General features: G+C 34.7%; 1 protein-coding gene across 1 annotated transcript; it reads left to right on the top strand.

The window, feature by feature from the left end:
• The first annotated feature begins 2,034 nt into the window (after positions 1–2,034).
• Positions 2,035–15,790, top strand: LOC123660372 (inositol polyphosphate multikinase). The gene is made up of 6 exons (XM_045595464.1): positions 2,035–2,296; positions 6,795–6,933; positions 7,600–7,845; positions 8,302–8,490; positions 13,744–13,936; positions 14,898–15,790. The coding sequence occupies exons 1-6, from the start codon at positions 2,231–2,233 to the stop codon at positions 15,379–15,381; spliced, it is 1,317 nt and encodes a 438-aa protein (XP_045451420.1). The 5' UTR covers positions 2,035–2,230; the 3' UTR covers positions 15,382–15,790.
• Positions 15,791–15,834: the final 44 nt, after the last annotated feature.

The raw sequence follows: 15,834 nt of genomic DNA, 5'->3' as shown, positions 1-15,834 counted from the left end.
AAACTATAAAGATACGAATATCGAGAGTACAGATAATTAATATTTTTGAATACGACATTTCGAGCGACATTTCAATAACTAAAAAATTTGTTATTGCTTTTGTTTAAAAAAAAATTGTAATTTTGTAAAGTGATAATTATTATACTTATTTAGTCCGAATTATTCGCACTGTTATTTCTAGTATTTTTTAATGTACCTACCAATAACCATTATACGAAGCCGCGAGTGAAAGCCTAATTAAAAAATAAAACAGTACTTTTGTGCGCGAGTATACCCATGCGCAAACGCACCCCCTCCAGTTTCTTTCAGCGTTCTTTTTACATGACGCGAACTATATACCTTTTGATTTTTTGTTGTTTAATATTGTCTGAAATAAGTATTATTTTTTAAGCAAACGAATTCGAATTGTATTCCTTAACAATTATTAGTTTTTTTAAGCGAATTTAAAATCATGGTATAATCATGTTAATACATACATAATTGTAAGGAAAAGAAATAAAGTTTCTATTAAAAAAAGATTTATTTTTCATACAACCTTTTTTGTGTATTATTGTATTTTACTATAAAAATGTTGTAAAACTCATATAATAAACCATCGGTTCCTATAAGATAACTTCATTATGAGATAGAATAGATGCATCTTATCACGAATTCTCTCACAAGTACGTGTCATACTTAGCTAAGTAGTACACAACTGTAACTACTCAGTTTCGCAGTTTTGTTTTTTTTTTCTAGGAAGACCGCCTTATAGCTAATGTAAGTAAAAAAAAAAAAAACTTAGACAAAACCCGCTTTGTCAGTCATTTTTGGTCATAACGTGATGGATATTTTTACCAATTCTGGTAATTGCTTCAATCTGTAATCGCATATTATATTGTTCTTCGGTTTAAAAATTATTATTAAACATATTTAAAACTTTTAAAATACAATTTTCAACATTCATATTTTAACGCCCTAAGCACGCTAAATAAAAAAATGGTGAAGAATATAATTCTTAAAAGTTATAAATATCAAATTCCATTGAGAAATAGCAAAGTTACATTTAAAAAATTTAATCCACCAATCTACTCTTTTCGGAGGGTTCATATTATCTCTTCTATCTATTTTCATGTCAAATTTAATTTTTTTAGATCTACTATTTTTCGAAAAATCAAAACTAGCCATTATATGAATGACAATGCTTTACTTGATTATTATTTATAGAAAACAATTTACAATTTTTCCACAAAAACTTCAATTTTATCAATAAGCGAATTGTAAAATCGATAAATATTCGACAACGTTGATTTATTATTGATTAGATAAACATATCTTGTCACGCGTGTAGCAGTCGGTTTTAAAAAATAAAACAATAGTGTAAAAAAACTACTTACAACACTTCGTAAGTACGACAAGGTATACAGAAGTTGTTCCTTTTATTTTATATTTTTTAAAATTATAAATATTTATTATTAACCTTTGTACTACTAATAATTGTGAGTCAATATGTGAATAATTAATACTTTGAAATTTTAGTGACAGAGTTATGAATTTGTGACTAAAAGTAAGCGATGAGGCAATTAGTGTGAAAACGTTTCATAATAATATTATAAGATAAAATGTTTTATTATTCATTCACTCAATTTTAACATCGGTGCAACAATCTGTTATTATTTGGCACTGTTTAATGCGATTCATCATTATTATTTATGATTATATGGATTCAATCATTTACCAAAAAAATATAATGTAAATGTACCTAAAATGTAAATGTACCTAACATTATTATAGTATGTCGGGGGATTATATGTAATATTTTTTTAAATGTAGCTTTCTTGTGGTATAAGAATTTATTAGTCAGTAATTAGAGAAAAAAAAAATTACACCATTCCATAAAAACAAGACGTTCTATAATAAAAACCTACAGCTTAAATTAAAAAAAAAAAGTTGCGGTTATCGTCCCTACCCACAAAAATCTCGAGTACCTATCAATAATTCCGAAGCCGTTCATAAATAGTTTCTACCCACGTGTTCTGAGTAAACCTATTTATTTGATAGAAAACCACAAAAATAAATATATTTATATTCACTTCGACAGCATTATTATTATTGTTAATTACGTTACATTTACTCGTTTGCGATCGTTGACAGAACATAGTTATTAAAGATTTTAAAAAAAAGAAAAATTACAAACTGTAATTTTATATTTTATAAATTTGTTTACGTGTTTTTTTTTCAGAAAAAACGATAAATGAGTGATGTGGGTGAAAGACCGAAGCAAGGAAAACCGCTGCGAAAGCAGAGGTCTATTTATCAGGTAAGTAATTCGACCTCCATGTACTCAATTTTACACTAATATTGAATTTTATCGTAATATCTACCGTTATATAAATAATGTTTTTTAAATATAAGTTAACTATTTTTTTGTAAAAAAAAATATATTGAAAATTACGAGAATTATTTTCAAGTGCAGTCCTATAAAATATACTCATATTTTCATATAGTACTTCTGATTATAGGCACTTATTTATATATAGACTAAAGATATGAAAATATAATTTATTGTACCTTAAAATAACTTAGATATAATGGTTTGAAAGGATTAAAGTACGGTTCCTATATTGACGTGATTCGTTTCGTGACTAATCAATTCGAGAGCAATAGTAATCGTGTATAATAGGATAATGCAAATATAGCTTTTACATTACGAATTAATTTTTCATAAACCTTATTATTCTTCAGCAGATGATAATCAGGTATAAAACAGATTACCAATAACTTAAGACAGGAGATGAGTACCTATTTATACATAATATTCCGGTTACTAAATTCCTATTATATTGTATTATTATTAGATATATTTTGATCTTTATAGTATTTTTAGATACAACAAATAAAAAAAATTGTTCTCGTGTTACAGTTTTTTTGTGTCATAAACAATTCGTGAACATTATCTGGGTAATAATTTATTACACAACATTGGTTTCATATTAAAAGCAATTATTAAATAATTATCTGGTATTGATAATTAAAAAATAATAAACTGTCCGTTTAAACACATCTTCGGATGCCTAAATATTTTTTCTTAAAAGATTTTGCAAGTGCGAAGCGGGTATGAGCAATTAATCAATTGTATTTAAATAAAAACTTTCATTTCTTATTAACACAAATATAACTTAACCTTAACACAAACATCACATTTTAATAGGCTAGGCTAGTTCATTGGCGAAGGTGCAGTGACCTGTGCTTTCTGTTCCGTGTATCGTAGGTTCGTTTTCGCTCGAGGGTGGGTGTAAAGTATATATTTATTTGCATATGTATTATTCCTGTTTAATAAAATATGCATCTATATCAGTCGGCTGCTGCTTATATAACACAAGTATAACGACGTTGCTTACTTTAGGACCGTGTGTGAATGTTAAGGATAAAAAAAAAATTAAAAAATCTTGTGGATACAATAATGGTCGAGTCAAATCTGCTGAAGCTTCAATTAAATCTCGGATGAACATAGAACTTGCTCCCGTGTACCTAGATTTCGCTTCTTTTCTCTGTGAAGCCAAGAATGGCTGATTATTCAACATTGAACTTAGCTCACACGTTTTTCTTAGATGGGATTATATTAATGTAAACAAGATTTTTTTATTTTTTATTTTACATAATTTTGCTTATCCAAAATGCAACGACAAATATTGACTAAGTCAACTAAGAATAACTATTATGTCATTTTGATAATAGTTTAACGTTTGCGATAATTTACTTTATATTCGTGTCTTCGACTTATTGTTAGATTAAATTTAATAATTCGTATAATTGACTCTTATCTACATTTATTATATTCAAGGTGTTACTTGTTTCGCCACGTTTCTTAACTTTTGAAGTATATAAGTTATTTTGATCTATATCTTCATTCAATTCAATTTCAATCTATAGCCCCACCTATTTAATATGACAACTTACGATAAAAAAAAATATTTTTTTCATAACTAACCAAGCAAAGGTGCCATATGTATGGGTAGGAACACCATTATCACCTAGGGATTTAATTCAAATTCAAATCAGTTAAATCTCAGAACTACCAACTGTACAATAAAAAAAATCTTAAAAATCGGTAAAACTATTTCGGAGGAATTCGATGACAAAAAATGACACGAGATTTTTATACAGGCTGTTTGATCCCTAACTGCGTTTTTTCAAATGGGTAGTTCTGTAAGTGGAATATGTTAAGATCCGAGAAGAACATTCCTGACCCATTTTTAACTTTGGCTTTGTCAAAATAGACGAGCTACTTTGATAGAAACTTTCCGCATGGTACCAATATTATACAATATACCACGGCTATAATTTACATTAACAAAACATACTAAATACGAGTAAAAGAATTCATTTCCATATCCGGTTTCTGTATGCGGCAGATAGTATTAATATTTCACTTTATCGGCGTTTTTAAGGCGAAGAAAAGTATTGAACAGTTATGCAGAAGTACGCTGACAGATTCATTCGTCTATTAACACAGTAAAATTTAAAAATGGGCTAGATTTTTTTTCTCTTAGAACGTGATCTATCATTATATTCGAAAGAACGCAGTTAGTAGTCGAACATCCTATATTTTAGATTTATTTATTTATTTGATAAAATGGATAGAAACCGCCAACATCCTTGGGCAAGATTCCACACTGACCTGATTTATACCACAAGGGTGACTAATATTAAAAAACGGTATTTTATTACTCACGTAAGTCTACAATATCTTAAATAAATGTTATTTATGCAAGAAACGTTGTTATATATTAATATTTTATATTTTTTAATAGTAAAATACCTAAATTATATTGACATAATTCCTAGTAGCAAATATACATCTTTAAATAAAAATATATACTAGAACAATGAACCTAAAACTAAAAACCTTTAAAAAAAACTTTAAATATATATATATTTTAATAGTTTTTTAAATACGCGTCAAAAACTCAAAAATATCACGAGGGCAGCTATGACGTCAAACTTGTGACAGATCGCTGTAACTTTTTAAAATACAGTATTAATGTTTTGGATTATTCCTTTAAACTAAAATTAACTCCAAGGTGTATAAGTATAAGTGGTAAGATCCTAATTGTACAAAAACAGGGGCAAATTATCGTTGTACTAATGTACATGCTAATTAATTTCTCTTTAGGAAACGTACCCATACTAAGTACCCGTTCAGAGGAGGGGGGGGGGGTCTCTAAACTACCACTTTTGGTCACAGGGACGGGGTTCGCTCTTAGGTTTTCGTTACATAGCCATCTCTAGAAAAATCTCGTTTTTTTCGAACTACATTCAAATATGGCATTTTTAAACTCACAAGTGGCAACACTGGCACATATGCCAGGACGTCAGCTGATTAAAAACTGACAGTACACCGAGCTGCGAAATATGGTAAAAAAATTACTTAAGCCACACTTTTGAATTACTACGTGAAAATCGGAGGGAGAGGGGGTGGGGGTCTTAGCAAATACTACGGTAAATACCCAGTCAGGGGCGATGGGGCTAAAAATTTTAAAAATGGATCACGTAGTATGGGTACGTTCCCTTACGCTGCCGCACAACGCTCTACAGTTGTTTTGTGAATCATGACCAACTCCAGTATTTTGAATTTATATTTTGATTATTGGAACAAAGTTCCATAAGAAGCGTTGCGAAGGGGTACCCTAGCCGGCAAAAAACGTCCGTAAAGTTAAATAAAAGCGTAAGATTATTTAGTATACCTAGTCATGTATGATAGCTATACAGTGTCTCATGTAGGTTGGTATACTTTAGTGATGACTGTTATTATTATTCTACTAATATTATAAACGCGAAAGTTTGTATGTATGGATGTATAGATATATGGATGTATGGATGTATGGAGGTTTGTTCCTCTTTCATGCTAAAATTATCGAATGGATTTTAATGAAAGTTTACAGTAATATAGCTTATACACGTAGGCTATAATTTTTTGAGAAAGTAATAATAATAATAATAATAATATTCTTTATTGCACACCATTAAAAGATACAAACAAAAGTAGTACAATTAGAGGAAGATGTACAAAGGCGGTCTTATCGATAGTTTGTGAATCCTCCAAAATATAACGATAATTGTCAAGTAAGTTGGAAAAAAAATCTGCCATCTGCGAGCTATTCTGGCGTACACTGCCAAAATTGTGGAGTTTACATGTATGGCCGGCCAAGAAAGTGGTGTACCAGTTTTGATTTAGTTTCCTGTTATCGAAAATTACAACAAAGTTCGTTATTAAAAGATATAGGTAACTGAAGGAGACATAATAATGACGTAAACCTAATTGATAAGTATTCAGACGTCATTATTATACATAGCATTTTAAATTCTATTAGGTATAAATAATATCGTTATCAATAATCAGATAAAGACGGCAATAGAAGTTGTCAGATCTGCAAGCGAAACTAATCTTTATCACCTATGAATCTGCAAGCGGCATTCAACTTTAGGGCGGTACACCACTTTCTTGGCCGACGGTACATAATGTATAGGAGAGTAGATGTAGCAAGAAGAGATGTAGCAAGGAGTAACTTAGGCTACTTTTATTTTATAAATTTATTTATAACTCGGCGAACTGGACAATAACTGTTTTGTTAAATTTCACGCGGACAAAGTCGCGGACACAGCTAGTTATTATAATATAATTATGTAAACCTGTACTTATATAAAGAAAAAAACATATTTTTACAATATTTTGAGTAACTCTTGCAATCATTAACATATTTTTTCTTGTTGTTTGTAAATAATTGTTTTAAAAATATTTTCACCTTTTTCGTCAGGTTCACTACGGCCTCCGACCTCAGAATGACGAAATGATGGCCAAGCCTATCGCCATGCCCAGCACACCTCTGCAGGTGCACGCCTACGACCAGCAAGTCGCCGGGCACAAGAATGAAAACACTGATAAGCGGTATATAGGTAATTAATTTTTTTCCAACACACATACTCACAGACGAGCGCTCACAGCCACATGAACACTCACACGCATGTAGGTTTGGTTTGTTTTTAGTCTCCTCAAATGATATATGTCACAACTGGATCGCGGCTTTACTTTTGTAAACATTAATGCCTCCTAGAAAAATTATCGTTTTTAACCGACTTCAAAAAAGGAGGAAATTCTCAATTCGACTGTATTTTTTATTGGGTATGTTACCAATTTTTACTGATGGGACCGATTTCGACGATTCTGTTTTAATCGAATGCTAGTGCTTGTCACGTGGTGCCATTTACATATTTTGATTTGACTGATCTGATTTGATCTGATTTGATTCTGACAAGTACTTTTTGAGTTGTCTCTATAATAACGCGTACCTACTTCACTATTTTATCGTCTACATACATTGTATTACTAGTCGATGTAATTGAAGTCGGTTTTTTTCGTTTGCGAGCAAACACAATTATTTATCTTTCTACCTTAATAACTAATATAGTCTATTAGTACTACACCATGTCTATATATTTATCAATGACTAACTGCTGGGTAAAATACCTCTATTCTCTCGACTTAATGTTTGTATTGGCAATTATCAGGTTAATCTACTAAGGATTGGCGATAATGTTATTGACAACATCACATTTTTTCAGGATTACTCCAATGCAATAATGGTAGAATACTGAAACCTATTCTGAAAGACTCGCAGAAGCGTGAAGTAGATTTCTATTCTCGCGTGTGGTCTTCAAACGACCCTGATCTGATAGAATTGAGAAAGTTCATTCCTAAGTACTATGGTTGTAAGAAGTTCACGTACAACGGTTACGAGCAGGAGTACATCATGTTGGAGGACTTGACGGAGCGGATGCTGGAACCGTGCATCATGGATATCAAGATTGGTGAGTTCCTTCGGCAGTTGTATAAATAAGTCAGCAGAAAAAGTTTCACTTTGTGTCCTACCGCTCAGTTAGTCAGGCAGATGCGTAAGCAAATTAAAGATTAATTAATGTCTCAAAAACAATTTGAATTGGTTGTGACGAAAATGAGGATTCAAAAGTGCTTTTGGAACCCACTTGAATAGTACTGTTGAGTGCTTTGAAGTTGTGTTGTGTTCCTGTGGTGAGTAAGATGACCATAGCTCCTGGGGATAGATTAGGGGTAGATTAGATTGGGGGTCGGGTCGGCAACCCGTTTGTAATGCTTCTGGTGTTGCCGGCGTCTATAAGCTACGGTAATCGCATACCATCAGGTGATTCGTAAGCTTGTTTGCCGACTAATTGTATAAAAAAAAATGTTTACTACCATAGACGAGAAGTCAAATAAGTTAATTTTAACATCTGCTATAAATATTTTAGGTAGAAGAACATGGGACCCCCTGGCCACGGAAGAAAAGATAAAGAACGAGGAAAGCAAGTACAAGCAGTGTAAAGAAGAGTACGGATTCTGTATCCCCGGCTACCACGTGTACAAGCTGGGCAGCGGGCAACTGCTGAAATATAACAAGGATTACGGCAAGCGCCTGCATGGACCCGCCGTCATCGCTGGTAAGTTTCTAAACATACGACGCGACCGTATAATCTTAAAGAGTTTATTTGTCATCTACATCATATCGATTTTAATTAAGAAGGTTTAAAGTTAGGTCTTTTTGTCCAAAAAGTTCTTAAACACTAATAAAAGAAACCATAGATTATTATTAGCTGTATTCCCATCAACAGGTCAACCAATGCAGATAAATATTCACTAGAATCGTTTTCCAAGATTTCAGTAGCTCCTGTAATTCTATTTATTATGATCTCTGGCAATCTTTTAAAAGTCATATTCAATTGTCGTTGACAGATTTTATCTATAGATCAGCCGTTTCTAACTTCGAAAAATAAGTCACCAAATTATTTGAATCTTAATCCAGGTATACCGCAAGGGGGTGTATTTTTTCGTTACTATATTTCATTTCTGATATCAGTATTTTACCTGTGTGCAAATTATTTACATGGCGATGTTGCATGAGACTATGGAAATACTAAACAATGACCTTGCTCTCGATCTGAATAAACTGTGGACTTGTAAATCTAGTGAAATATTACGCTATTATCATGGGTAGCAGTCTTGTGGAAAAATGAACCCATCCATGTAGTGTTCGTACGAAAAAGGCGATCAAAGCGCTAAGGGAAAGAATTCGAAGACATCCTGTCCGACAGCAAAAGATTTTATCTTGGGAAATAAAGATAGCACCTAGAACCATGTCGCGTATTTTAAAAGATGACTTAGGACAGCCTATAAGAGACATACTGGTCAATTCTTAACTGATGATTTAACAATAAATAGGGTGAAATAATCAAAACAACTATTTAAGCGATACGGTAAGGGAAGGCACAGAAAAAATTTGTTTACGGACGAGAAATTTTTATGCTCAAATGCTCTGAGGAAGCTTCCCATTTAGTCAAAAAACGTGGGCACTATCCGACTTCAGTGATGGTTTGGTGGGGTGTTAACTATGACAGAGTGACTTAGCCATGTTTTTGTGAAAAAAATATCAAAACATTGGCACAAGTTTATCAAGATATCATTCTTGAGAACGTAGTTAAGCTCCTTAACAATACCATGCTCAATAACTAAGAATGGTCCTTTCAGCAAGACTCGGCGATCATAAAACTCGATCCACCCAATCTTGTTAGAAACCAACGTTCCGGACTTCATCAGAGCTGAAGACTGGCCGTCATCTAGTCCCGATCTTAATCCGCTGGATTATGATTTATGGTCAGCTTTAGAGAGTATGACTTGCTCTAAATGCCATGATAATTTGGAATCCCTAAAACAATCCATACGATTGGCTGTAAGGAATTATCCTATAGAAAGAGTGCGTGCTTTAATTGATAATTGGCCTCAAAGTTAAAGAACTGTGTTGCAGCCAATGGAGACCACTTCGAATAAGCTTTATATCTTTTAAATGATTAGATATTAATTTATGAACAGCCAGCTCAGCGCGTTCTGAAGTTAATATGGGACAAAGTTCACAGGATTTATTGTCGATTGAGCGTTTAGGTAGATATAAATAGAGGTCCCGCTCTGGGATTTATTGAGATTTTTATAAGCGTTGTTATCAAGAATTACTGACAATGAGTTATGCAATAAGAACACGTTCACTGCGTATCTTTTATTATATTACTAGCGACCCGCTCCGGCTTCGCACGGGTATAAAATATAATTATAGCCTATGTCATTCACTGAAAAAATGATTAAAATCGATCCAGTAGTTTTGATTTATTCATTACTGCCCGTGACCCGCACGCGTTAACTTAAAGTAAAAGCCGGCCGGAACCGCGCGCAACGCGCGCCGCAAACGCTACGTACCGCAATTTTTAAATCTGTAATATCTTCGAAAATATTCATTTAAATCATATACTGTAAAGGGACATATAGATCTATATTAAATCAATAATGTACTTAAGGTATTTAATTAGATAAGGATTAATGCTGTATTGGTTAAAATCGTTTTGAAAATTAGCCATTATTTGTCGTAAAAAGTAAATGACAAAAAAATGTTATTGTGGGATATCCATAAGAGATAGACATACACCATAGCGGAGTTTTCTGTAGACCTTTTTAATGTGTACAATACTTAGTACATTATTTTGATAAATCTCGTAGTGTTCAGCCTGCGTTTGCAATTTAAGCGAAAAAAATAATAATTATTTACGACATAACATTAGAAAACTCAAAAATAACAGTATTTCTCCACTATTTAATGGATTTTATTATACATATAAACCTTCCTCTTGAATCAATCTATCTATTAAAAAAAACCGCATCAAAATCCGTTGCGTAGTTTTAAAGATTTAAGCGTACATACATGTGCAGGGACAGAGAAAGCGACTTTGTTTTATACTATTTAGTGATAAACTTAGTTAATTAAGAAATATTATACGTTCACTTTATTACAGTCGTGTCACAGAGAGGGAAGACGGAAGAGTATAATCATAGATAATAAATAGCACAGATCATAGTATATATTATGGGGCATACACACAATCTAACAGGATTAAGAGTATAAATGTGTGAGGTATTGTGTTTTATTAACCCCCGACACAAAAAGAGGGGTGTTATAAGTTTGACGTCTCTGTCTGTCTGTCTGTGGCTCCCTAGCTCGCGAACGAATGAAGCGATTTCAATTTAGTTTTTTTATTGTATGAAAGGTGAGTTACGGGCGAGTGTTTTTAAATATGTTTGATGAAATTCGGTTGAGTCGTTTAAAAGTTCTGGGGGGGTGAAAGTGGGGAAGAATAACCGAATGTCTGCAAATATAATCTAGTTTGGGTCTCAAATGAAAGCGCATCACGTGCACATTACAAAATAATGTGTTCAATGAAAATCGGTTGAGCCCTGAAAAAACTCTGGGGGTAAAAGTGGGGAAAATACCCAATATCTGCTAATATATGTGGTGGGGAGAAACAAAGTCTACATTATAATAAGTGTACCTATGAAAAGTATAAAATAAAAATTAAATTAAAAATTTAAGAAAAACCCCGACACAATAACCTGAATTGCCTTTAAAAAGTAAAAAATAATGAAAGAAACTCAATCTTGAAGTACCTAAGTATGTACGAGTATTAATAATTCTAAAAAAAATACATTGCCTAGCCCGTTGGCGCAGTTTGTAGTGACCCTGCTTTCTGCTCCGAGGGTTGTGGGTTCGATTCCCACCCCGAGTCTGGGTGTAATATAAATATTTATTTATATATTTATATATGTATTATTTATAAGTATGTTTATCGAAAAAAAAAAAAAATATGTAGCTATATACCAGTCAGCTGTTACCTATAACACAAGCATTAAGTTGTTTACTTTAGGAACAGACGACCGTGTGTGTATTGTGTAGATATTTATTTATTTATTTATTTATTATTTATTGCGTTGGGGGACCGCTCCAAACCTAACAATTCAATGACAAATAGTCTAAACTAACCTAACTTAACTAAGCAACATAGATGAGTTTAAAAATAAAATTAAGAAAAGAAAACTTTTATAAAATTACTTCAAAATATTGCGTTTCGGATACGACCGTTCGCAGTGGCGTAGCGTAGTGGGGCGGCAGGGGCGGTCCGCCCCGGGCGGCGCTTTTTAGGGGGCGGCAAAATTTAACAATAGTTAAATAATAAAAATATTTTGTAAATATTTGAATCATATTATATTATTTTTATCGCAACTACAAATTCGAACCAATTGAAAGGAGCACGGAATTTTTAATTACTTATTTTGTCGCGAAGTCAGGGAATCCCTTTTCTTTGAATGATATTTTGTAGCGACTGGCAACGTCTCTACTTGCGGGAATTTCCCGTTTATGACTAATAATCAGGAAGAATGACTTCTATTACATACAAGATGTAAGGGACAGTCCTTTAATTGAAACCATTAATTCGGACCATTATTCTGAGTATCAGAGAACAAGAATGTATATCGCAAAACCATAGAGAAAAAGATCTGGAGATTTTTTATACCTCTCCGGTGAGTGAAAAATCGCTCTTATTCATCCAGAATCGTATTCTGTGGTTTTATTTTGAAAGAGGAGGAAATTTCCAAGAAAAAAATTTCGCCTCTCGGAACTCGATCTCTATTATTTTATATTTTTTTAACTCTGAAAATAGTGCTCCGCGAGTTCGTTACGGCATAGGCGCGCCGTCTAAAAAGCTGGTAGGTATATCACATCAAATGTTTTTTGACGTCACAACGTCATTTAAACAAAGTTTTTATTCAGTTCGCAGTTATAAAATTAAATAAATAACTAAAATAAAAGTAGCTTAAGTTACTCATTATTACATCAGCTATCTGCCAGTGAAAATTGGTCCGGCTGTTTTAGAGATTAGCCGGAACAAACAGACAGACAGACAGACAAAAATTGTAAGAACATGTTATTTTGGTATATGTATCGTGTATTTTATACATCCATATGCATTTAGTAAAAAGCGTTTATTTGAATATTACAAACAGACACTCCAATTTTTTTATTTGTATAGATGTATAGATATACCCTGTACAATGCAAAATAATGACTGTTTTCGCCGAAAAGTTCTCTATAATAATGTTTGTAACGTATAGTATACATTAAATTGAAATATCTAAATAAGAGGGCGGCAAAATTTTCTTCCACCCCGGGTGGCTGACAACCACGCTACGAGACTGACCGTTCGGAAACGACGTCTGCCCAAATAATAAGGCTCGGGTAAAAGACTTAGGTAGGCGATACTAATGACAAAATAAATAGTAGGTAATAAATAAGTAGGAGCGGTCCCCCAACGCGATGTATTTTTTTAGAATTATTAATACTCGTACATACTTAGGTACTTTAAGATAAGTTTCTTTAATTATTATTTACTTTTTAAAGGCAACTGAGGTTATTGTGTCGGGTTTTTTTTTTTAATTTTTAATTTAATTTTTATTGGGGTAGAGCAGGAAATATCCTGCTCAAAATATGCAGCAGTCCGACTGGGAAAGTACTTCGATCTTACAGAAGATCACAGCTAAATAATACAGTTTTCAGGTAATGTTATGTTCCTGTGGTGTGTAAGGTGACCAGAGCTCCTGCCTTTGATGTTGCAGGCATCTATGAGTTACCAAAAACCAAAAGCATAATAGTTATGAGATTAATGCGAGCCATTCATTCCCAAAGTGGACGACCATAGACGCCACCATGTTAAAAGACTACCGTCGTTAGATTATTAGTCTTACGACGAGTCCACTACATGTATAGATGAACGCATCCGAACAAATAAAATCGATCAAGTAACGGGCTCGGTGTCCGCCAGCGATCCGCAACTTCCTGAACAGCGCGGGCGGCGTGGTGTGCCGCGCCCTGCTGCTGCAGCTGCTGGCGGCGCTGTGGGCGGTGCGGCGCTGGGCGGCGCGCGCGCGCCCGCTGGCGCTCGTGGCCGCCTCGCTGCTGCTCGTGTACGACGCCGCGCGCCTGCGGGCCTGCTGCGCGGGCGGCGAGGGGGGCGCGTCGGCGTGAGTAGTGTGCAGTGGGCGGGGCGACGTGTGCTAGCGAGGGAGTGGCTCGACTGTGCTAGCGAGTGGGTGGGTCGACTGTGCTAGCGAGGGAGTGGCTCGACTGTGCTAGCGAGTGGGTGGCTCGACTGTGCTAGCGAGGGAGTGGCTCACTGTGCTAGCGAGTGGGTGGGTCGACTGTGCTAGCGAGGGAGTGGGTCGACGTGTGCTAGCGAGGGAGTGGCTCGACTGTGCTAGCGAGGGAGTGGCTTGACGTGTGCTAGCGAGGGAGTGGGTCGACGTGTGCAAGTGACTAAGTGGATCGAAGTGCGCTAGTGAGTGAGCGAGTCTCCGAATGAGTGAGCGAGTCTCCGAATGAGTGAGCGAGTCTCCGAATGAGTGAGCGAGGCTACGAATGAGTGAGCGAGGCTACGAATGAGTGAGCGAGTCTACGAATGAGTGAGCGAGTCTACGAATGAGTGAGCGAGTCTACGAATGAGTGAGCGAGTCTACGAATGAGTGAGCGAGTCTACGAATGAGTGAGAGAGTCTACGAATGAGTGAGCGAGTCTACGAATGAGTGAGCGAGTCTACGAATGAGTGAGCGAGTCTACGAATGAGTGAGCGAGTCGACGAATGAGTGAGCGAGTCGCCGAATGAGTGAGCGAGTCTCCGAATGAGTGAGCGAGTCTCCGAATGAGTGAGCGAGTCTCCGAATGAGTGAGCGAGTCTCCGAATGAGTGAGCGAGTCTCCGAATGAGTGAGCGAGTCTCCGAATGAGTGAGCGAGTCTCCGAATGAGTGAGCGAGTCGTTACTGTATATTTATCAGTTACTGTATTTGTATTTGTCTATTAAAATATTTGATTCGATTTATTAAGTTTTTAAATGTTATAATATTATTACACTCAATTACTTTTATTATATCATAAATTACGAAAATAAACTGTAAAACTTTATAATAGTTCATTTATTTCAGATCTCGTAATCAATGTCGCCCCCCGACGGTCCCGCGGCGGCGCTCCATACACTCGCTACACAGCCCTATAACGGGCTCCAACTTCAGTGGACAAATATCGTCAAATGGCCCCGTCTTCAGGAAAGTGAGCAGCGTCCCGGTCGCTCCCTTGACCCTAGCCCAGGAAACCTTTGGTTCTCCTCCCTCCCTAAAATCTCCCTGGGCTGCGGCTCTAGAAAAGCTGAATCACAACCATTCCTTCGACCATAATTATGATGACAAGTTGTCTAAGATCAAAATGAACTATAGAGCGGTCTTAGACCAGTTGGCGAGCGATTCCCCGTCTCCTAATCCCTGGGGGACAGTCAAAATCATAGACTTCGCTCATGCTTTCTTTAATGATGATCAGGAAGCGAAGGTTGACACTAATTTTAGAGATGGTATCGATAGTTTGGTCGAAATATTCGAATCTTTGTTAAAGGAAACCGATGATCAGGTGTTCTAAATAAAAGATTGGAAGAAAAGAGGAGATTTGTCCTAATTATCGATCAAACTATTTCAAAGTGATACCTCTATAGTCTCTCTCTTATATCTTATTGGATACCCGAATGTGTATCGATAATTTGTTTTTTAGAAAAGTATTATTAATACTTGTGTTAAATTTCAAAATACCCACTTCTTGTACCTATTTTATTCAAATGACTGTTATTTAATCATCCGGTTGAAATGTCACAATCCGTATGTCTTATATCCTATACATTCTATAATTTTCTTAGCTATATTTATTATTTATACAAAGTACATGAACACCAACAATTAGCTCATGATTTCTTTGGCTTATCTACTGTGCCAAATTTTTCTGTTCAGTACCTTCTGTTCAATAATCAAATAAAAATATACAAGCTCTTCTAATACTTGTGTGCCAATATTATTAAATCGACAAAAATGATGTTACTCT

The sequence above is a fragment of the Melitaea cinxia genome, chromosome 15 (assembly GCF_905220565.1).
Source record: "Melitaea cinxia chromosome 15, ilMelCinx1.1, whole genome shotgun sequence".
NCBI classification, from domain to species: Eukaryota; Metazoa; Arthropoda; class Insecta; order Lepidoptera; family Nymphalidae; genus Melitaea; species Melitaea cinxia.
This window is presented reverse-complemented; position numbering and strand designations above follow the sequence as displayed.

Excerpts from the sequence above, each read along its gene's own strand:
- LOC123660372 (XM_045595464.1), top strand. The coding sequence starts at position 2,231 with ATGAGTGATGTGGGTGAAAGACCGAAGCAAGGAAAACCGCTGCGAAAG. Across the intron at positions 6,934-7,599 it reads CACTGATAAGCGGTATATAG|GATTACTCCAATGCAATAAT; the intron begins GTAATTAATTTT and ends ACATTTTTTCAG. Across the intron at positions 13,937-14,897 it reads GCGGGCGGCGAGGGGGGCGC|ATCTCGTAATCAATGTCGCC; the intron begins GTCGGCGTGAGT and ends CATTTATTTCAG.